The sequence below is a fragment of the Episyrphus balteatus genome, chromosome 2, assembly GCF_945859705.1.
Source record: "Episyrphus balteatus chromosome 2, idEpiBalt1.1, whole genome shotgun sequence".
Taxonomy (NCBI): domain Eukaryota; kingdom Metazoa; phylum Arthropoda; class Insecta; order Diptera; family Syrphidae; genus Episyrphus; species Episyrphus balteatus.
In genome coordinates this window covers 115740829-115764000 of record NC_079135.1, presented here as the reverse complement: position 1 = coordinate 115764000, position 23172 = coordinate 115740829, and the positions used below count along the sequence as shown (strand labels likewise).

The following is a 23172-nucleotide window of genomic DNA, read 5'->3' as shown; positions in this document are numbered from 1 at the left end:
AAATCGAAAGTTAAAAAAATTCAATTTTTAAAATATTTTTTGAAAAACTTTTTTTTTAAATTTTTTTTTTACATTTTACACTTCAATACCTATGATGTCTGTAAATTTTGAAAAAAATTGACTTATGCTTTGATGAAATATATAACTAAAAAAACATGTCAATTTTTGAAAAACGGCAACGCCATATTTCCGCTCTCGGCATTTTTTGAGAAAAACTAAAAACGCAGTTTTGTTAGAATCAACAAGAGTACTGCGCACACCAAATTTAAACGAAATCGTTAGAGCCGTTTTCGAGAAATTTGAAATACCTCGAAAACGTTATATGGGAGATATGCGTTAAATTGGAGATATTAAAAAAATAAAAAAAACGGACCTAGGGAATTACGTAAAAATCATCTGTACCAAGTTTCAAGCAAATCCATCCATCCGTTTAGGCCCTAGCTCGATGTACAGATGGACGCACAGACGCACAGACGCACAGACGCACAGACGCACACACGCACAGACCGACGGACGGCATGACGAAAACCACTTTTTTGATCTTCTCCATCATCGTAATGTTGGTTTTGATTAAAACCTCGATTTTTTTTTTCTACACGAAACCAATACTTGCCCTATAGAGCAAGTAAAAAGGTAATTATCTTATTTTTATTAGTTATTTATTTTCATCCCATATAGTCTCATTGACCACAAAGCACGAAGCACCATCGCCAATCAAAATGTGATAAAATCAATATGTAATTGGTTTATAATTTGTTAACAATCTGTCGCTGATTACTTTCAGCAATTTTGTACATCTTTTATTTTTTTGCAGTTAGAGTAATTTGGTAACTTTAAATAAGAAGAGGCAAATCAACCATCCAACAAAAAATAATAATAATGAAAAAAAAAAATCTAATGTCGAATTCCAATGAACCAAAAATTCGATCTGAGTCGACTTGCAGTCGCTAAATTTTCCTTAAATGAATTCCAATGAAAAAAAAAAATCGCTACTTTTTTTCCAAGGATCGCTACTTTTTCATATCTTTTTTAAGACGGATTTACACAGATTTTCATACATACACTACAATTTTAACAAATGCAAAACGTCAAACCAAACTAAAATTTTGTAAAGAAATTAAGAACCAGAGATATATTTTGTTTATTTGTGAAATATAAATCATTTTGAGGGAAAAAATAAACAAATTCTACGTTGTTTTGTTCTTGCTGTGAAGTTATGTATATTCTTTTGTTTGTCATCGATCATTTGGACACACACACATTCACAAAAAGAGATCGCTACCGTTTTTAATTTCCTAAAAAGCCAAAAAGTATCGATTTTAGTAGCGACTGCAAATGGTTCAAAAGAATTCGACATAAATTACAACAGCTTATTAGGGACAATTAAGCAAGCAATTTTATATTTCACTTATTACGTATTTATGTATGGAGTATCTAAAATAAATATGTATAACAGGGTGGTGAGTGTTTTGACAAAGAAATCAACACGCCATGTTAAAAGAAGAGCATACCACCGCGAAGTAAGAAGAAAGGTAGACCCAAAATTCTCGGTATAAGAAAATGCAAACAAACACAATTCAAAAACAGGAAATTTTTACATAGTTTAAAGCAGATAAGAGGGAAAGTTATGATAACCTCGAAATCAAGATCGAGATAAAAGCGCCTTGTACTTTGGGCTACAACCTAAACTTTTGCAGCGATTTTGTTCAAACTTGATAGTGATTCCCGAGAGGGGGAATCGAATTTTTTGTAGGTACAAAACTAACGGTACCGGTGATATTTTTGTATGTAATCTAACCAATAAAATGGTACTTTTGTGATCAAAAAAATATTTTTTCAACCATTGTTAACGGTACCTGACATGAAACCGTTTTTTTTTTTTGTATTTCTAAATTTCTCGTAAATGATTTAGCATACTTAAACGAACATTTTACTACAGAAACGTTTATAAAAATTTTATTAAAAAACTTGAAGGCAACGAAGAAAGACTGACTTTTACGCATAATTAAGTATGGTAAAATTTGCTTAGAATGTTCAAAATAATAAAAAATGATAAAAGATAAATTTGAATGTTAATGTAAAAAAAAGTATAAAAAAAATTGTGCTGTAGTTTAGTATTTTAATAGAATTTGATTTAAATTTAATATTCTTGTATTAATAAATAATAAGACGAGTATTTCAATGCAATTCTTACCAAGATAAAGTTATAATTTAGGTGCCTTGAAAATAGTTTTGAATTCAAATTTTTTGATTACATTTTTAATGTTTTTTGTATTGAAATTAAGGTTTTTTTATACAAAAATATTTGAAGGTAATACAAATTTACTTAAAGACTGTTAAATAAAATCGAAATATTAAAAACAATTGTTTTTGTATTGAAAAAGGGCAAATTCCAAAGGTTGTCTTGAAAACTATGGCAGAATTTTTAAACATGTACTCGTACTTAGTAACGGAATACTCGTATATAAATTTTCTTTTTTTATATTTATTTTTTTAAATTTTGGTAAATGTTTTTAAAAAGCGACTGTAGCAATTCACTATTTTTTATTCAAAATCGGGAAAAAAAAACTTTAACAGCTAAATTCGCTTGGGACACAAATTCGTTTTACAAGTTAGTAAGATTATATCATTTTAAGAACGTCATTTAACTTCCTTAAAAAAAAAATGCATATTTTTATGTACATATATATTTTTAAAAAAAATTTAAAAACTAAGTTTTAACAAATAAACTTCAACTCTTAAAGCTGGTTTTTAAATTCTAGTAGTGCAATTAATTTGTATTCAAATATTTCCTAATGACTAATTTTGTACTACTCTATAGCGTGTATTTTGTTTGATTATAAGCCCTTTTTGATCGAGGCATCTTTACTGTCCTCTGTCTCAAATTTAACGACATGATTATAATTTTTTTTCTTGAATCACGAGACAAATTTTCAAAAATTTTCATTCTCAAGGTTTAGTTTGTATAGAAATACTCATTTATAAAATTATCAATTAAAACGAATGAAACTATCTAAAAATATTTTTTAATTTCTTTTTGTTTTATATAGTGCAGTCAAGAAAAAAAAACATAAATGAAACAAAGCGTGTAATCTGTCCTGAAAACAGCGACGCACTTGAGCTTAAGGCATGCATAGTGGGATAAATGTTCCGTTTTTTTAACTATTTAGTTAATACTTTGAAAACGAAATGGTAACGGAGTTACGAATAACAGAGTTACGCGCGACAGAGTTACGGCCGTCAAAGTTACGCGAAACCGAAGTTACGAAAAACTAGAGTTACGAATTCTAAAGTTATGTTAAGCTATGACATGTGATTTTTTTATCTTTATTCATAATCTTAAAAGTACCAGAAAATCTCAAGATAACTTGACCACCGAATTCAAAACTAATAATTTTAAATAATAAAACGATTATTGTTTTTAATATTAAAGAATATAAATTTGTCTTCGATCAAACGATTAATGATCAGTTTATCTATTTTTGCAAATAAAACTTATTTCATAGTTTTTCTCAACGTTTCATGGGATTTTCCCGAATTCTTCGTGTATCTTCTTGGCAATGATTGAATTTCGAAGAAGGTCATGAGTTTTTTTGTCACCATATAATCGCAAATATAAACTAAGCTGTTTTAAATATTATAAAGTGATCATAGTGAACTCGGCAGGAAAATAGTTTGGATCTAACCGTGGCAAAACAGATTTTAATCTTGACTTACCTTGGCAAAGCAGCGCCAGTAACTTTATGAGCTTTAAATAATTCCACATATTGTGGCAATTGAACGGACTGAGCTAACCAATCAGTAGTTTGCTCTATTGTCCAGTTATGCACCTAAAAAAGTATAAAAAAAAAATGTCATTTAATAAAAAGATATAAGAAATTATAAATGCAAACATACCTCAGATCGAAGCCACGCTTCCCACAGTTCTTTCACTGATATATGCATATCATCGTTGAAATGAAATGCTTTTTGACGTTTCTCATATCCAGAATCATACTTAAGCTCTTCTCTCAAGAACTGCAAGGTAAAATAAAGAAGAATAAATTAAATTTAAAATATATAAGACTTAAAAACGAAATATGTGTAGATGAAAAATCAGACTTTCATAGCTTTCATCCCGATTTGATTTTTCTGGGATTAAAAAAGAATTTTCAGTTCAATTTCTTAGTTTTTTAATTGACTTAAAAACTCTACAAGAAAGAGTCAAAATAGCTTATTTAAAAAGTTTATTTCTTGATGATTGTAATCTTTCAGGTTCAGGGAAAATAAGCAACAAGCTTAAGGCTTAATATTATTAAATTTAAATTAATAACAAGTTCCAATATAAACCATAATATTTTCGGCCGGAAATTTTCCACCGATTGAATTTTTGTAATCTTGTTTCAAAAAGTCTATATACGTACAAACAAACATATCACTAAAGATAATGTTGAATCTAAATGAATTTGTTTATAACAGATGTGATTCATCATAAATACATTTTTCTGTAGTTCACTAATCTTCGATCATTTATTTGGCTGATCGAAAAAAAAAATTTGTATTCCAAAAAGCAACCTCATGAATGAGTCAACAAATAAATCAATCGTTTAGGAGGTATTTTTTGCAAGAAAAAAAGAAGAAATAAAAAAAAAAGTGACAAGTCTTATGAAACTGACAAATGTTTTTTTGAAGTGATTAATATAAAGTCACTAGTTGTCGTGCGCTCTAGACGACCTAGCACGCTTACTCGGCATTTCATTAACCACGCAGTTTACCTTGATGTGGTTTCACCACGTCATGGTCAATATTCCACTCTGGATTATATCTCTTAACTTTTTTTTTTACTAAATTTATTATTATTTAAATAACTTTCTAATAGATGCGTCTGCGCTTTTACATGAATGAATTTCGCACATTATCTATAATTACCAAATGCTGAAAGTTTGTATCGCAAACATTAAACTCCGACAAAGTTTATTTATAAATTCTTTGGTGTTATCTGGTAAAAAAGAGTAATATGGAAATTTTCTGATTTTTTTTTTTTTTCAAGTCAAATAACACAATAATACTTGCTAATTAAATTGCTATCTTTGCAGGGATAACTTGAAATATTGTTCCAATTTTAATGGTAGACAAAGATTTGAAAAAAAAAAATAATAATAATATTTCGTTTGAATCAGTATGCAAACTGATGATCATAAACAAACAAATTTCAATGAAAGATATTTTAAATGAACCAACAATATACACTTTTAAGCGAATATTTGCCAAGCAGGTGGTGTCTTATAAAAATTTATTATAAAAGTTTTGTTTACTTGAAAAACAAAAATACAAATAATACCTCGATAGAACGTGCAATTGAAATAATTATGAATTGTTTTTCTTTTAATAAGAAAGTTATCATTAATACCAAGTCATAAATATTTGATTTATAGATTTGTTTGAGCAAAAAATTTGAGCAGTCGGAATAGAAGACGTTTAATCCTAAAAAAAAGCATTGCATTGCATCAAAAAGTTTTCAATTCTGACAACAAAACTTCTAATAAACTGAAATTTTACAATACAAAATATTCGTACATCCTAGATCTAGAGTGCTTCTGAAAAATGTTTTTGAGAATCTTTTATATTTCAATACTTTGAATTAAAATCTAATAGCTGAAGGAAGTTACGTTTTTCAGACTTAATTTTTAAATTGCATGAATTTTTTTTTTTTTTTTTGTTTTGTAAAAAAGGTAATTTTACTTTCTATTTTCTTAAAAACTTAAATAATTTGGACATAAAATAAGCAAAAGTAGATCACAATTTTAAATAATTGAGCTACATAATGATGATCCAAAACTTTTATATTGGAGCTTTTGATTTGTAAAATCATATTGGTTAGCAATGAATTTTGACAGGTTTGAGGTCGCAGTTCTGGCTTCATAAACACACAAATGTCCAAGACATTTTAAATAGTGAGCTCCTGGCTACAGGATATACTCAAAGAATGTTAGAAACTGATTTACAATATAATTGTGATATAGAAAGGGAAGAATCAACTATCGAATGGAAATAAATCAACTGTGTTTTTTTTTTAACCTGTTTAGTCAAAACATTCTCAAACGATCGATTTTTTAAAAATAACTATAATTCTAGTCTATATTTTGTCGTTTTTAGATTAATCAAGACCTAAAACAAAATTTCAAAAAAAATTAACTAGCTATCCCATTTTCGAAAAATTGATTTTTCATTAAACATTATTAATTTTTTTAAATCCAAAAATATTTTTTCTTGAAAATTGAGAAATTAAGATTAAAAAAAAAACATTCTATCTTTGATAAAAAATATCATTAAAGTGTCTTAAAACTAACACTTGAAAGTTTTTAAACAAAATCGTTGGGGCCGTTATTGAGAAAAATAAACTGTTCCAAAATTGGTATACAAGTTTAATTTCAAAAACATGTCTATAGGGTCTCCAATTGCTGATATTACATGTCAATCAAGATAACAAAGCACAACATAAAACTTGTTATTGCATATTTTAGTTAAGTAACCCAGAATTAAATTAAATAGTCCACTACCTTTGTCCAAAAACAATACATAAAAAAAATTAATTATTACACATTTGTCTATTTCGAAACTAAATTAAATTTCGTTCTTTACAAAAATTTCAACTTTTTTCGACAAAATTCTTATTTATTGGAAAATCTCGGAAAATTTAATTCAAATAAGTACCTACAGAACTTATTCTTTTATATTTTTACTTGCGATATAGGTACTATAGGGCAAGTTTAGGATTCGTAAAAAAAATCGAACTCGAGATAACAATTTTACATGACATTACGATGATGGAGAATGCCAAAAAAGTGGGTCCGGCAATTCTGTCTGTCTGTCTGTCTGTCTGTCTGTCTGTCTGTGTGTCTGTCTCTATCTGGAGCTGCAGCCTAAACAAGTGAAGTGATTTTGTTCAAACTTGGTAGTTAGCAGTTTTTGGTAATTCCCTAGAAATTGAAATTTTTTTTTATGACCAAAACTAACGGTACCTGCCATAAAACGGAAATACAAAAGTTAATTTTTTTCAAAAACGGCTCTAACGATATTGATTAAAATTTTTGTTTGTAGTATTACACATAAGAGCCAACTTTTAAAATAAAAAAAATATTTTTTGTACCGTTATTAACGGTACCTGTCATAGAACGGTTTTTTTCGTTTCTGAATATCTCGTACAACATTAACCCGATTTTAATAAAAATTTTTATACAAAAGTGTTTAAGTAAAGGTAATATTAAAATTTTAGAAAATTTAAAAAAAAAACGCATTTTTGTATTTTTAAAAAATATTTCAAAAATTTTTTTTTGAAAATCAATTTTTTGAAAACGGATTAATGAAAAATTTTTAAATTTAGTTTTTATGTGTAAATTAATTATTTCTTCAAAATGGCATACCAACTATTTTGTTGAAAAATGTTAGAAATTTTGTATATATAAAAAATTATTTAAAAAAAAACGGCTGCTACGATTTTCGAATTTTTTTTTTCTAAAAATACCTTATTATACAAGTAATAAAATGGCATAGTTGTTTTTTTTAAACATTATTTAAAGTGTTTAATTAATTATAAAAACAGATTTTATTTTTTTACACTACCTATGAAATTTCTTGAATATCAAATTTTTCCTAATTTTCTTGAATAAAAAGCTTTAACATTAGAGTTACTTTAAGCATAAGAGCAAGTACGTGCGACCCCTGTCTAGCATTTTATTTTGTTTGGTTCAGTAGAGCACTTAATTGGCACCGTAATATTATACCAAACCCGATTTTTATATTACAGTTTAAGGCATTTTCTGGTAATTGATTTTCCAACTTTAAATCAAGTTAATTTAATTTTTTTCAAAGTAGTATTTTTGGGGTACTAAAACTAAGCTAGCACTTAATGAGCGCTAAAAGATGCATTAACATCACTTTGCTCTGCTAACTTGGGGGGAAAAAAAAGGTCATTGCAAATTGTAAATTTTTTGCATTAAAAATAAAATTAATTAATTTAATTCAAAATCCGTGTTTTAAATTTTGTTTAATTAATCTTTGCCAAATTTCCTTTATAGTAACATTAGCATAGATCAAGCTGCTAATGTAGGGCCAGTACTCAAACATGTTTGAATTAATGATAACACAGCCACACATAAAGTTCTGACCTGGTTTTTGGGTCGCTAAAACCGAATCCGAAGTCTATTTTGCCGTATCACGTCAGGTTTTTGAGATATTCTCAAAAAAATGTGAGATAAGAACTTTTTTTTTAGTTTAGACATTTTTTGAGGATATTTCAAAAACCTGACGTGATTTGGCAAAATAGACTTCGGATTCGGTTTTAGCGACCCACAAAACATACGACTAACATATTCGCACCCCCAGATAAGAGCTTTTGTTTTTTTCTTGGTTTTGACATTTTCTTGAAGATATCTCGGAAACCTGACGTGATAGGGCAAAATTGGCTTCGAATCTGGATTCAGCGATCCAAAAACTATATGATTAACATATTCGCACATCCAGATCAGAGGAAAATATCATTTTTAATTCAAAAAAAATTTTAGCAATTTTATTTTTTGCATTGATGATCCTAGTTCCTGGCTACGACTTGTTCTCGAACCATCCTCTTCTCCACCTATAAGTATATTCAAGGCGACGGCGACACGCTCTTAAATTTTGTTAATCATCAATCAAATATCTTGGCTTTTTTACTGTTAAATTATTTCCCTAAATTGTGCGTGAGTTTCTTAAAAGTCACAAGAATTTCAATGTGGCTTTAGATTAAATTTAATACATTTTATACCTACATGAAGATAAAAATAAATATATCAAATCCTATTTTACTTCCGCTATTATATTCATTTTCCTCAATCGAAGTCATTATATTTCGTGACACATTTATATTAAAACAAATTTAGAAAACAAAACAATTGTGTGACACATTCGGTGTTCTATATTTTGTTCACCTTCATGATCTACATTTTTAGTCAAGTTCATTAAAATATTTCACTTTAATGCACAACAATGATAGAAAAAATATCTATTATTAAAATAAAATGAAAAAAAAAAAAATATTATACTCACATCATCTGACTCACTGAGATCAATGTTGCCATTGTCATCGTCATCCAATTGTCGATGCAATGTGCGTATCGCTTCCATTCCCAGACGATCCTGGATATTCCCACCATAGCAATCGAGGTCGTCTGCATGACAAGCGCCATCAGCTGAACCGCTGCCAAGAGCACCTATAAAAAAAGATACAAAAAAAAATTAATTAAAATGGCAACACTGAATAAATAGTACTTAAAAAATAACTATTTGTATAGAAGTCTGCTTTAAAATTCCTCTCTTATTGAATAAATCAATTGGGGAAAAGAATAATGAAACTTTTGAGGTTTTCTTAGAAGAAAGCAGAGATTCTTTTGTTAAACAGTGTTATAGGTGTTTTATTGGATCGTTTTTGTAAAATGTTTGACATTTTATACAAATATGGACGAAAGTGATTTCCAAAGACCGAACTTCACCCAATCACATCCCGAATTTCAAAATTTCAACACAAAAGTGAATTGTCAACTATAAAAGATCAAAGCATTTATTAAGTGTCTTCTAAGGGGAGTCTCCACTGTAAATAAATAAAAAAAAAAATGTATTTTTCAGAATGAAAAAAAAAAAAATCAGATGCAAGTGCACGCTCAAGTAGATTTCTTTAAAAGTATTTGAGAGTAAAATAAGATTGTATTTGTGTATAAACAAATGAATGAATTGACAGATTTGAAATTAATGCTTTTAAAGTTAAGAACTTTGTCGTTCATTTAACAAACAAAAAAGAGAGAAGAAATAATGAAAAAGAAAAAAATCTAGAGAGGCAAAAAACATTCATTTAAATATTATTTATTGTAGTTACGATGATTGATTAAATGGATTTGAATTTTTGCCAAATAAATTAAAATGTATTCAAAATTTCGAAATACATTTACCTAGAAAACATATACTTCTTGTACAAGAGTATAGTTGGAAAATATCCATTTATCAGACTATTTGATTTTTTATTTATCTCTCTCTGTTCCTCACTATCACATCACTCATAGACAAGAAACAATTTTTGCTAATTCGATTGTAGATTATTTCCTTATTCTCATGATGATGATGGTAAATGCTTGCTTGTGTTTTGATTATTTTTATGAAAATTTGATTTAAAGGAAAATAAGTAAATTCTCAGAGGTTTAGACTTTATGCAAGTACAAGGTAGCGTGCCATAATGTCATTATGTGAAATTGGTATTTGGTTGTTAAAAATGTTGAAAACTTATTTTTGTTTTCATTTTATTTGAAGACTCAAAATCGATGACATTCCACTTAGTCAATATTTTGTTTGTATGAATTATATTTCAGTTACAGAACTATTAAAGCTGAAACACAATCACGCTTTGCCAGACGCGTCGTCGCGTTACGTTGAGAAATCCTCAAAGCGCGCTTCTGTCACTTTGACTATGAACAGCTGATTGAAACATAAAATGTGCTGTCAAATAAGAAAAAAACACAGTCACTCACAAAATTATTGGGCCAAGTCTTTATCTTGATTTAAATGTGGAAAAATGAAGAAGGATATTAATGTGATTAAAAAATGCATAGAAATTTGTTTATTCTTTAATCTTATAGTTATAAAAACAAAAACCAATAAAAATAAATTGTTTTTTAAACAGAACCAACAATAAAACTCAGTCTACAACATCATTAAATTACACGGTGTTACAAAAATGAGGTTTTAAAATATACGCGGGCGGAGACCTATCAGGTTTTGTAGAGCTAGTCGCACTGAATACGAAACGGTATTTGAAAATCCCCTAACACCCCCAAAATCTGGAGTTACGGGCAAAAAACGGTTTTTTGGACCTTCACCCATTGAAAAAATTCTAGCTTCGACAATTTTGTACCCATTTTCGATTTTTTTACAGTTTCTGATAGAAGATAAATATACCTTTATAACAATGTATAAAACATGTAACTCGGTTAAACAACTTAGAATTTATAAGATGTCAAAGTTCAAAAATTCAATTTTTTTTGTCATTTGCCCAACTTCGGCATCAATTTAAAGTTTATGTTTTCAAAACAACATGCTATTTAAAAAATATATTCATAAACTATATCTATTTCCCAATCAATCGAGGTATTTTTTATGAAAATCACTCCAAAATTGGCTTAGAAAAAAAAAATTTTCGATTTCAACCCAGATACAGAAATTCGAACTTTTAGGTATAGAACAAAAATGTTGTTTCGGCACGTAGTAGGATAACCTGGGCGCCAGGATTTGATAACGGGTTATTGTAGAGGAGCTCAATATAAACATCTTTTTCTTTGGAATGGGGGTCTATCTCCCCCCGTTTAGGTGGGAGGGGCAGTTTTCTAAAAAAAAATTATCAAAATAAAAAAAAATTATTAAAAAACAACGGCAACACTTACAGTAATAAATGATACCATTTCCAAAAGGTAAAATTGTGCATTTGATTCTAATTTTTAAATCAATATAATATTCCCAATAGTTTTTGAAATAATCGATTTCAAAGTTAAAAATAGGGGAAAAAATTTTTTTTAAAACTCATTTTATACTATTTTTGGCCAGACTGTGAATTTTAGTAAATAAATTACTTAAACAGAAAACTGCATCAATTGATTCCTTATCGAACCGTGAAAACTATATGTTTCTATGTCTTCTAGTTTTTGAGAAAATTGAAAAATAAAAACAAATAAAAACAAAAAATATTTTGAAAAAAGAAAAATCTGATAAAATAATTTTTCAATTTTCCCAAAAACTAGAAGACATAGAAACACATAGTTTTCACGGTTCGATAAGGAATCAATTGATGCAGTTTTCTGTTTAAGTAATTTATTTACTAAAATTCACAGTCTGGCCAAAAATAGTATAAAATGAGTTTTAAAAAAAATTTTTTCCCCTATTTTTAACTTTGAAATCGATTATTTCAAAAACTATTGGGAATATTATATTGATTTAAAAATTAGAATCAAATGCACAATTTTACCTTTTGGAAATGGTATCATTTATTAATGTAAGTGCTGCCGTTGTTTTTTAATATTTTTTTTTTTATTTTGATAATTTTTTTTAGAAAAATGCCCCTCCCACCTAAACGGGGGGAGATAGACCCCCCTTCCAAAGAAAAAAAATGTTTGTATTGAGCTCTTCTACAAAAACCCTTCATCAAATCCTGGCGCCCAACTTATCCTACTACGTGCCGAAACAACATTTTTGTTCTATACCTAAAAGTTCCAATTTCTGTATCTGGGTTGAAATCGAAAAATTTTTTTTTCTAAGCCAATTTTGAAGTGATTTTCATAAAAAATACCTTGATCGATTGGAAAATAGATATAGTTTTAGAATATATTTTTTAAATAGCATGTTGTTTTGAAAACATATACTTTAAATTGATGCCGAAGTTGGGCAAATGACAAAAAAAATTGAATTTTTGAACTTTGACATCTTATAAATTCTAAGTGGTTTAACCGAGTTACATGTTTTACACATTGTTATAAAGGTATATTTATCTTCTATCAGAAACTGTAAAAAAATCGAAAATGGGTACAAAATTGTCGAAGCTAGAATTTTTTCAATGGGTGAAGGTCCAAAAAACCGTTTTTTGCCCGTAACTCCAGATTTTGGGGGTGTTAGGGGATTTTCAAATACCGTTTCGTATTCAGTGCGACTAGCTCTACAAAACCTGATAGGTCTCCGCCCGCGTATATTTTGAGTGTTACACCGTGTTATTGTTGTTTTTAATACGTAAATTGTTTTTATTTAAAATATCTCGATATCGTTTTTTTGTTCAAAATCTATATAGAGAAACAGAAAAACACACCTAGTTTTGTAATAATTTATTTTGGCCCAATAATTATGTGGGTGACTGTAACTATGTCTGATAAATGTCAGAAAGCGAGCAAAAGTTCAACCTAGTTGAACTTTTGCTCGCTTCCTTACGTTTCCTTACGTTTGTCAAAAAAAGCGTACGTAGAAAAGCGTCATTGTGTGAAGTAACACAGATTTCGTATAGTTGAACTTTAGGCAGTTGTCAAAATCGACGGCAAAGCGTGATTGTGTTTCTGCTTTTAGAGTTACAGAATTTAGGCACAAGAATTAATAATAAAAATTACCTACAAGTAAAATAGTACAAAACTTCAATATAATAAACAGAATTATTGACCTATAGGAAAACTTGGGTGCAAGGTTATTTGTTGGCGGGAGAGTTTGAGAGAGTTTGTTTGAAAAATCAGCTAAAAGCAACTTCAACTTCAAATATTTTGACTTTCTTATGAACGATTTTAAAAATATTCCACACACACAAAACATTCTCAATGACATTAATACCAAATTCGTCCGTGTAGGTACACGTGGGCAGCGTTCCCGCTAAGCGACTTTAGTCGCTATTAGCGACCTTTTTGAAGCCTTAGCGACCAAGCGACGACTTTTTATTCCAAGCGACCTTTTTACCAATTTCTTTATAGCGACTTTTTTTCTAAAAATTGTATTTCTTTTTTACCTCTCAACATTTAGAGCTTCAATTTCTTCTTTCGTTCTGAACGTACTCTGAGCTTGTTCAGAGCGCGATCGATGGACTCAGAATAAGTTATCGCTCTCTGAGCAGACCGAGTTGAATGCTGACAGAGCATTTAGCAAATAGAAAAAAAATTCAAACAAATAAAATAATGGTAGGTACAAGAGTGCAGTAGTCGGTCTAGTTTTTTTTATTTTAATTTAAAAAAATTTATTTAAGCTTTTGAGAAGATAAAAATGATTGATATTTTTGCTTTTTTTGATGAAAACTGATTGGGTTTAAAAAATTCTAGCTCTTTTCGTAGATGTCGTGCAGACATGGTTGATATGAATATTTACAGCGGAAACAATAGGCTTTCAGATGGTATAAAATTTATATAACAAAAATGGATTTTTTACCTTTTCTTTAGAAAAAAATATTAAACTTTTTAATGGCGTAATTTTTTTGTAAGTTTTTCATATACAAAAATTGATATTATGAGAAAAGAAAAAAAAGGTATTTGATTTAACTTTTTCTTGTAAATTATGATAGGATTCAAAAAGTTATTCCGTTTTTCCAAAAATCATACAGTTATACACATATACATATGTTAGGTCTTAATCTTTAGTTTAAGTAGGTACTTTACTAGGTATAAGATTTATTATATCTTATAATTTTTCTTACAAGAAAGTTGGCAAATAAATAATTTTTAGATCATTTTGTTAACAAAAGCACACGACCTGTTTTCTTATGACGTTATCACGCAAAATCATCGTCCGTAAACCAACTTTACAGACAACCACTTTTTAGTTTCTATTTTTGTTATTTTTTTTTTTTGTTGTTAATAAAAACTTTGTTTCAAGACAACTTGTGTTTATTTTTCTATTTAAAAACATATGAAAACGGTTTAGCGACCTTTTTATTCTCATATAGCAACGGTGACCATCCGTCCCGGTTTACCCGGGACTGTCCCGTATTTCTACAGCTTGTCCCGGGTTTTTATTTAAGAAACCCGGGACGTATAAGTGTCCCGTAATTTTGTAATTTGTCCCGTGATAGTCCCGTATTTGCACATTCTCTGATTTTTGTATTCAATATTTTAAATACTTTGTACGGAAAACAAGAAAACAGTGGTTGGAAATTAAAATTTTTCTAGTACGCTGCTGAAGCAAAACGAAAAATTTTCTAAGTCTCCAAAGTAAAAAAAAAAACGATTAAAAACTCTCCATAAATTCTAGCACAGGTAAGAATTTTGTTGCCTAAGCTGCGTACTGGGCAACGAAAAGCAAAATTTTCGTTGTGCTGGTTTTGTATGAAAATTTTCGTTTTGCCTCTAGACTAGGCTTTAGTTTTTTTTAAATGTTCCTCAATTATTTAGTTCTAGCTTCTGTTTGTCAGGTTGGTACACCAGAAAAAATGTTTTCGAATAAAGAACAACATATGGAAGAGTAAAGAACCCAGATAAGTTTCAAAACTTTTAAGGACATGGTGTGTTAAAGTTCATACAATTTCAAAACCATTTAAATAAAAATGTTAAAAAACAGCTCTCCCGATTTTGATTAAAAAAATATTTTTTTAGAAGTTATTAACAGACATTATTAAAAAACCATTTTCTTGATTTCTGATTTCGTAAACGACTTAAACGATTTCAACGAAAACGCTCCCATAAAATCGTTTAGGAAATCTTGATATCAAAAAAAGGAAAAATTATGAAAACTCATTTAAAAAAAATTTAAATTTTTTTTGAAAAATCAATATTTTCAAAGCGATAGAACGAATTTTTTATCCGTCCCGGGTTTGGCTTCCAGAAATATGGTCACCGTACATATAGCGACTTTTTCGACAAAAAAGCGAGTTCACTGAGGAACTTAATTCCTACTCAGTTCTTAGGATTTAAACTCGCTTTTCGGGTCCTTTGTACCGCTTACGCAAGTTTGTTGCTATGCTTAGGATATGTAAAATCGCCAAGCAGGCACTAATGTCAAGCTTATACAGGGTGTCCCAAAAGTAATGGATCAAACGAAATATGATGATAGGCCAACTTTAGGGCTCTCAGAATTTGGTAACTTGTTCATCCCAAATCCTTACGGTTTTCGATTTAATGCAGTTTTTGTGAAATTTCGAAAAATCCCGACTTTGCAACAGTATTTTGCTTCCTCCGCTCATAATTGATTTTTGTTTTTTTAAATTCTTTCACTAAAACATTGCTTAATAATAAGAAATAATTAATTATTCAAAATATTTTTTATTTCATACGCCATTTTGCTGCAAATTAATTAACAGTTCCATGTTTTATAAAAACTCAATTTCTTTCTTTTATTTCAGAGCAACAGCCTGAAAAAAATTTGTATGGTGTAGCACTGGTTTATTATCTTGAAAACTTGCCGTGTTATAGCAGTTTTCAAAAATGTATGAAAAATTACAAAGTTGCAAATAGAACGAAAGATATTACAATTTGAATGCAAAAAAACAGACGTTTTCAGAGCAAAATAACAAACAAAAATCGAGGCTTTTGTTCAAAAAGAAATAAACAAACAACACTCGAGAAACTGTGTTTATTTTTCTTTGTTATTTTTCTATGAAAAGCCCTGTTTTGTTGCTTTTAAATTGTAATATCTTCAGTTCTAACTTCAACTTTGGAAACTTTTATACATTTTTGAAAACTGCAATAACACGACAAGTTTTCAAGATAATAAACCAGTGCTACACCATACACATTTTTTTCAGGCTGTTGCTCTGAAATAAAAGAAAGAAATTGAGTTTTTATAAAACATGGAACTGTTAATTAATTTGCAGCAAAATGGCGTATGAAATAAAAAATATTTTGAATAGTTAATTATTTCTTATTATTAGGCAATGTTTTAGTGAAAAATTGTGAAAAACAAAAATCAAATATGAGCGGAAGAAGCAAAATACTGTTGCAAAGTCAGGATTTTTCGAAATTTCACAAAAACTGCATTAAATCGAAAACCGTAAGGATGAACAAGTTACCAAATTCTGAGAGCCCTAAAGTTGGCCTATCAGCATATTTCGTTTGATCCATTACTTTTGGGACACCCTGTATATTAGGGTGGGTCAAAAAAAAAATCACATATCTATTTTTGGTTTTCTACACCTGTAGAACATACTTACCAAATATGAGCTCTAACAGCAAATTTTACATCAATCTCATATTAAAAAAAATCATTTTTCATCAATCGACTTTTTCGCAAAATGCTTTACATATTCTTGTAGGAAATTAAACGCTCTACAAAAAAGGTCTTGTATACTTTTTTCATTAATCTAACCATTGGAAAAATATTCGAGGTCAAAGTTAAAAAAAATTTATAAAAGTTTTTTTTTATGGCCAGTATGCATTGGGATTTGGATACAAATATCTTCTAAACGGTTTAAGCATGTGTAACCACCAAGCTGTTGGTAATAGCGATTTTGAGCCTGTATTACTAGCCATGATATTTGGAGTTCTTACGGACTCTTTGCATTATAGCCTTGCCAAGCGCAATAAAACAAATGTTTTTGCTAAATCAGGCCTAATTCTTTTTGTTTTTATTAAAAACACTTATTCTACATTGCATTGTTACAAAAAAGTAACAAATATTGTAATTTAAAAATTATGCCGAAGATCGTCTATAGCGGAATGGCCCCCTAGTTGTCTCAACTATTGAAACTTCATTCAATAACTATTTTTCTATCAAAAATAAAGTTTATAGTATGCACTTGAATTTGCTTATAAAACTCTCGTAATAAGCTGTCTCTCAGAAAAATAAAATAATCACTAACTTGTGTTGTATCTATATACTTTAATAAAATTTCCACTTGAAATCTGTAATTAAGATAATAAATTTCTCCGCTAGAATTTCAATTATATTAACATAACATTTCTTTTAATATTCTCTGATGTATTCACAATCTAAAAAATTATATAAAAAAAATAAACGAAAAGCAAACAATAGAGTAATATGCATTAAAGCAATTATTTTTTTACTGCACACAGATTATTTAGATAGCATTTCCAACGTTATATCGAGATGTTTGGTGATGATTGGGGGAGTTTGTCTAGTTATCAATTGATTAAATGATTAAAGTCCTTCACCGAATCGTACCTAGTTCGTATTTATCGCACTTAGAAACATACCTATGCATTGCCATCCACTAGGCGAATTAACTCCACTTTAAGCGGTTTATAATGGAAATTATAAATCAAGAATTATAGAAATACCTAATTAATGAAAAACGCTTCTGGATTTTAAAAAATGTCGAAGAAATGATTTTTCACTTCTATAAAGAGTCCTTTGCGAAACTTTATTTCGTGGAATTGTTTCTTTTCGCTTCCACAAGACAAGGTATCAGCTACAATTCTTGTATATCAGTCGCCTACGTCGTGAACATTCATCGGTCTTGAAATAACATATACACGAACCTAACTTCCTACTTTGCTTGTTCATATATGCATTAACAAGCTAATTGAGATAATTTTAGCTTTTTGCGTTTCGACAGCCAATCTACACAAATGTTTCGCGTGTATCATTTTAATCGCTCGTGTCTTTTTGTCAAGCCAACAACAAAAATTAGTTCCTCTTGTCTTTATCTTTTTTGCCGGCAAATTGATTGCGTGGCGCGTCTTACAAGACAAATGAATGAATACACGTGACAAATGACGGATTATGGATAGTCAATCGATTGTGTTTATTATTGCAAATGCGACCCACATCGCTTATGCCCTTCAGCTTCATTACATACACATGTTAGAGTAGGTATTTTGTATTATGACGATTTATTGAAAAAAAATAAATTGTTTCTTTGGCGGAAGGTTTTTGTTTGTAATGAAGATGATAAAATAACACTAAGTTTTAAATAGTTGTTTTTGAGCCCTGATGTCTTTCCAAAAGCAGTTCACTTTTAATTGACTTCAATTAATTGTAATTTTTATTTTTTTTTTTGGATTGTATATAAATTGAATTGGGTATAACTTTTGTATAATAGAATATTTTTCTTTAATTCTTTGTATTTTGTTTTGATTTTGTTGTTGTTGTTTTTGATAAACAATAGCTACCAAGTAGGCGATTTGTAAACAAGCAATCTTTCATATAAAATCATGTAAATTTACATACACCAACATTAATTTTAAACCAAGGTTCGTGAAACCTTGTTTTAACACGTACTTGGTTCGATTTTAGTGCAAAAATCAGCTTTTTCCCCAGGTGCGGTTATAGGTACTGTTTCTTATTATTTTTGAGTAGTAATTATAAAATTTTATTATTTTCACAATAAGCCAAATCAGTCAAGTTATAAATTTTGCGAACAGTTAAAATATATGTATACTTGAGACTAATATAATATAATAATTTTTAGTTAGAATATAGATAATATTCTCTTTGTCTATCATTTTTTCAAAGATTTTTTTAGGTGTTGGGTTCGAAATTCTGCCATAGTCAATTTTTTTTTTTACAAAATTCTGTCTTCAAAGTTCAATTTTTCAAAATTCTTCTATTTGCTTTCGTAATTCTGTTCTAAAAATTTAGCCCAGTAATTTTAGGCATGTTTTACCCCAATCTGCGGAAAAATTCCTACTGGGCTCGATTTTGGTATAGACCTTCGTTACGGCGTTGTTATGAAGATGTGAAAAATCGACATTGATATCGCGTTCGATATTACAAAAAAATGCATAAGGCAACATTTGTAGATAATTTTATGACGAACAGATTTTCCATAGACCCCTATTGACCTCTGATCAACAGGTCACGAGATATATGCGAAAAACTGATTTTCGTGACCTTTTGACCTGTATAACTTCTAACGCGGAAGCGATATCAATGTCGATTTTTCACATCTTCATAACAACGCCGTAACGAAGGTCTATACCAAAATCGAGAACAGTAGGAATTTTTCCGCAGATAAAACCTAAAATTACTGGACTAATTATGAAGCAATTAAAAAAAAGTTTTGGAAATTGTTTTATAGAGCGCGCTTTTTAACATTTTCCAAACTTTTTTTTTATTGTTTGCAGAAAATTGTAAACTATCTTCCTTCGTATTTATGATGGAGATTTAAATAAAATGCACGACTGGGGTCACACGTACTTGCTCTTGTAGTTCAAAGTATCGTTATCCTAAATAGCTATTGGAAATTTAAGATTTTCTTTAGTGTCGAGAAAAAAAAATCAAAAAAAAAATTGCAAGTTAAAAAAAATTATTTTCAAAAACTTTTTAAATTTTTTTTTTTTTATTTTTGACACTTCAAAATTATGTCTCTAAATTTTGAATAAAATTAACTTATGCTTTGATGAAATTATATGAACTTAAAAAATATGTTAATTTTTGAAAAACGGCAACGCCATATTTCCGTTCTCCGCATTTTTTTGAGAAAAACTATAAACGCAGTTTTGTTAGAATCAATAAGAGTGTTCCGCACACCAAATTTGATCGAAATCGTTAGAGCCGTTTTCGAGAAATTTGCAATACTTCGAAAACGTTATATGGGAGGTATGCGTTAAAATGGAGATATTAAAACAAAATAAAAAAAAACGGGTCTAGGGAATTACGTAAAAATTATCTGTACCAAGTTTCAAGCAAATCCATCCATCCGTTTAGGCCCTAGCTCGATGTACAGATGGAAGCACAGACGCACAGACCGACGGACGGCATGACGAAAACCACTTTTTTGATCTTCCCCCATCATCGTAATGTTGGTTTTTAGTGTCCAAAAAATGCTAAACAACAGCAGAATCATCAACTAAAATATAAAAATATAAACAAAACTTCTGATCAATCTTCCATCACTTATTCATCGAAGAACTACATCAAGTGTTTTATTTGTTTTTAATATTTTAACTGGTGAAACTGATTCAAATTAACTTTTCTCACAAATATGTATAAACTCTCATTCACGTTCATTAAAATCAGTAGATGTTATTTATCAAAGATTTAATAGAACGATCTATGGTTCACATGAGCCGTTGTATGCTGCTTGCACTTTGTTTAATAAGTTTTTTAATTTAATTGATTTTAATGTGCAAAAAAATTGTTTAAAAACTAAATTGTATATATCGTCCCGTTTCTGCCTGAACCACGTATCAACATAGCAAATTTTGTTCAGTTCCTAAAATAAATATACATTTTTCTCAAAGTTAAAAATATGAATTGAACAAAGGGAAATCAAGTTATGTTTATGACATATTGATTGAGTTGTTTCTACACTTAAACCTTTTTATCCATTCTTTCTGTAAGTTTTAGAGCAATGTTTAGCAGAATATGAAATCTTAAAAAAAAATGTACTTACGAAGTTCAAGCAGAAACGGGACGATATATATTTGCAATCTCAAAGTTAATAATTATTTTAATTTGTAGCTATATAAATAAAAATTAAAACTTAAGAATTCATGAAAGCTGGGGTCGAATCACGGCACACGTTTTGACTATTTTTGTCTATGCCTTGATTCGGCCCTTGATTTTTTTTAACAAAAAAAAAAAAAGAAAAATAGAAAGAAGTGGCAGTTATTTCTATTAAATATTATTTGATATTGGACTTGGCACTTAAGATATGTCTAGAAAAGCTCACTAACGCGTGTAAAGCCGATATCAAACCAGAAAAACTTATGAACCACCTCTATAAGGTTCATGGGTTGAACAACAGACTTCAGCAAATCTCTCCCCAAACCTTCTCCACAGTCCACAAACATTTCATTTCGTCTCATGAATTTAAACTGATTTTTGTCTCATACAAAAAATGAATAGTTCTAAAGAATAAATGGGGCATACGTTAAGTTTGGGCATGAGGCGAAGATTTTCTGGAATAATTTCATCATCTTGAAGATTGAATTGGATTATGGATTGTTAAATTAACTTAATAGTGATAGCGCGTTAAGGAATCCAACGCGGAGAGAAAGACTACCTAACAAGCGGATTTCTGCATGGTTTTTTTTGGCATGATAACTTATGTCTTAAATTAAACAGACAAATCTTCTTTTTTTGAATGCACAAATTTCAAAGAAATCCACTTAATTTAAGCGGAAAATCATCTTATTTTTATGCGGAAATATTTTAATTAAAAATTGAAAACTTGCAGCCAATGGGAATTGAAACTACAACTTTTGGCTAGTGTTTTACCATCTCACTGTTGGAAATGAGTATGATAAACTGCAACTAAAGCTGAAGTCTGACTACAACTTTAAAATTTTTATTTTTGGTCAGAATTTAAGCGGTTTTCACTTATTTCAAGCGAAAATCGTATTGTTCTAAGAGGGTGGGATTTAGGGTGAGCATCATTTTATTTTAGGTGCCCTTTTTTTCTCCGTGAAGATGAATACTATCTCGCAACATCCATTAAGACAGTTATCTTGACTGTAAAATAACTAACTGGCAGATGATTAATGGACCGAAAAATGTTGGTATATTTTTTAAGAGACGAAAGCAATTTTTCTAAACCATTTTAAGAAATTTCATACGATTTTATAGATTTATAGAGTTTTGGATTTAATCCCAAAAGAATTCAACTCGATCATATAGGATTTCCAAATTTTAACAAAGTAATGTATTCCGCGAATTATATTATATTTCTTTTTTCTTACTAATTCAAAACATCTCTCAAATAAATAGAACCAGCATTTAGAGATAAATATCTTTATGACTTCTTAAATAAAAGTGTTATTGAAGTTGGATACCGTTAATCGAGACTTTACAATCTTACACAAGCATTAAGAAAACTAAATTATCGTGAAATTATTTTACCTACATTTTACTTAATAATATGATAAAACAATAAGATTCTAGATAATTACCTTATTTTTAATTAAAGGCAACACACAAAAACCTTCAGATTCTAACTATGAACTATCTGTATGAATCATTTCCTCGTTTCTATCTCACAACAAGTACACCTTAGACTTGAATTGCAAATTTATATTTTTCAATATCATAACCTTAACTAAGATCATGTGCGTTTTGTACTTCATCTTATTGGGAATGTATCTTTTTTTTTTTGTCAATAAATAAATACTAAAAAAAAAATTGAAACAGGTTTATTGCAAATTAGTTGAATATAGCCGGCAGCAGCGTAGGTACAAATACGGTTGTTGTCTGGCAAATGTTTGAAAATTTGTTGCCATAAAAGTTGAATGTATTCTAAGCCAACCAGCTGTTCAATTTGTCTTGCCATGCAAAAGTGTGTGCTGTGACACTACAAAGACCTATGTATCTATCTCAAATAAAGAAAACAATCGACAAGAGACGACGACAACGACGACGACAACTCAAAAACAATCTCACAAATTTGTGTGTTTTTTTTTTTTTTATTATTGTTGTTTTGTTTCTTTTTCATTTTCGTTTTTAGCTTTGTATGAATTTTAATTCAAAATGTTTATTGCAAAAATAGTCAAATGACGTATTGCCTCGTTGAACTTGAATTTTATTTCTTATTTTTTTTTTTTTTGAATGGCCAGAACAAGGCATATTACTTTTAATTGAAAGATGTCAACTTTATGTTTTTGATTCTTAAAAAATAATCTTACATGAGTGTAATTGTTTTATGGCTTGCCATTTAACTGACGTAAAAAGATAATAAGTTTTAATTGTTATTAAGAAATTAACTAACAATCAAAGTAGATACCTGCCAAAGAAAGGCCAGAAATAACAACTGATTTAAATTTAACTTCA

At 29.1% G+C, this 23172-nt stretch overlaps 2 protein-coding genes across 7 annotated transcripts in view; one reads left to right on the top strand and one right to left on the bottom strand.

Annotated features, from left to right (window-relative positions):
- The window catches only part of LOC129909800 (stromal interaction molecule homolog), a 71120-nt gene that overhangs the window by 19725 nt on the left and 28223 nt on the right, over positions 1 to 23172 (bottom strand). For all 6 annotated transcript variants that reach the window (XM_055986889.1, XM_055986887.1, XM_055986890.1 and 3 more), the window contains exons 3-5: positions 9064 to 9227; positions 3898 to 4017; positions 3718 to 3830 (exon numbers count right to left, since the gene is read on the bottom strand). In XM_055986889.1, coding sequence (XP_055842864.1) covers positions 3718 to 3830; positions 3898 to 4017; positions 9064 to 9227 — 397 coding nt within the window. The remainder of the gene's footprint in view (positions 1 to 3717; positions 3831 to 3897; positions 4018 to 9063; positions 9228 to 23172) is intronic.
- LOC129909803 (ubiquitin carboxyl-terminal hydrolase 30 homolog) overlaps positions 1 to 23172 on the top strand; it is a 228063-nt gene that overhangs the window by 199955 nt on the left and 4936 nt on the right. The window lies entirely within an intron of this gene.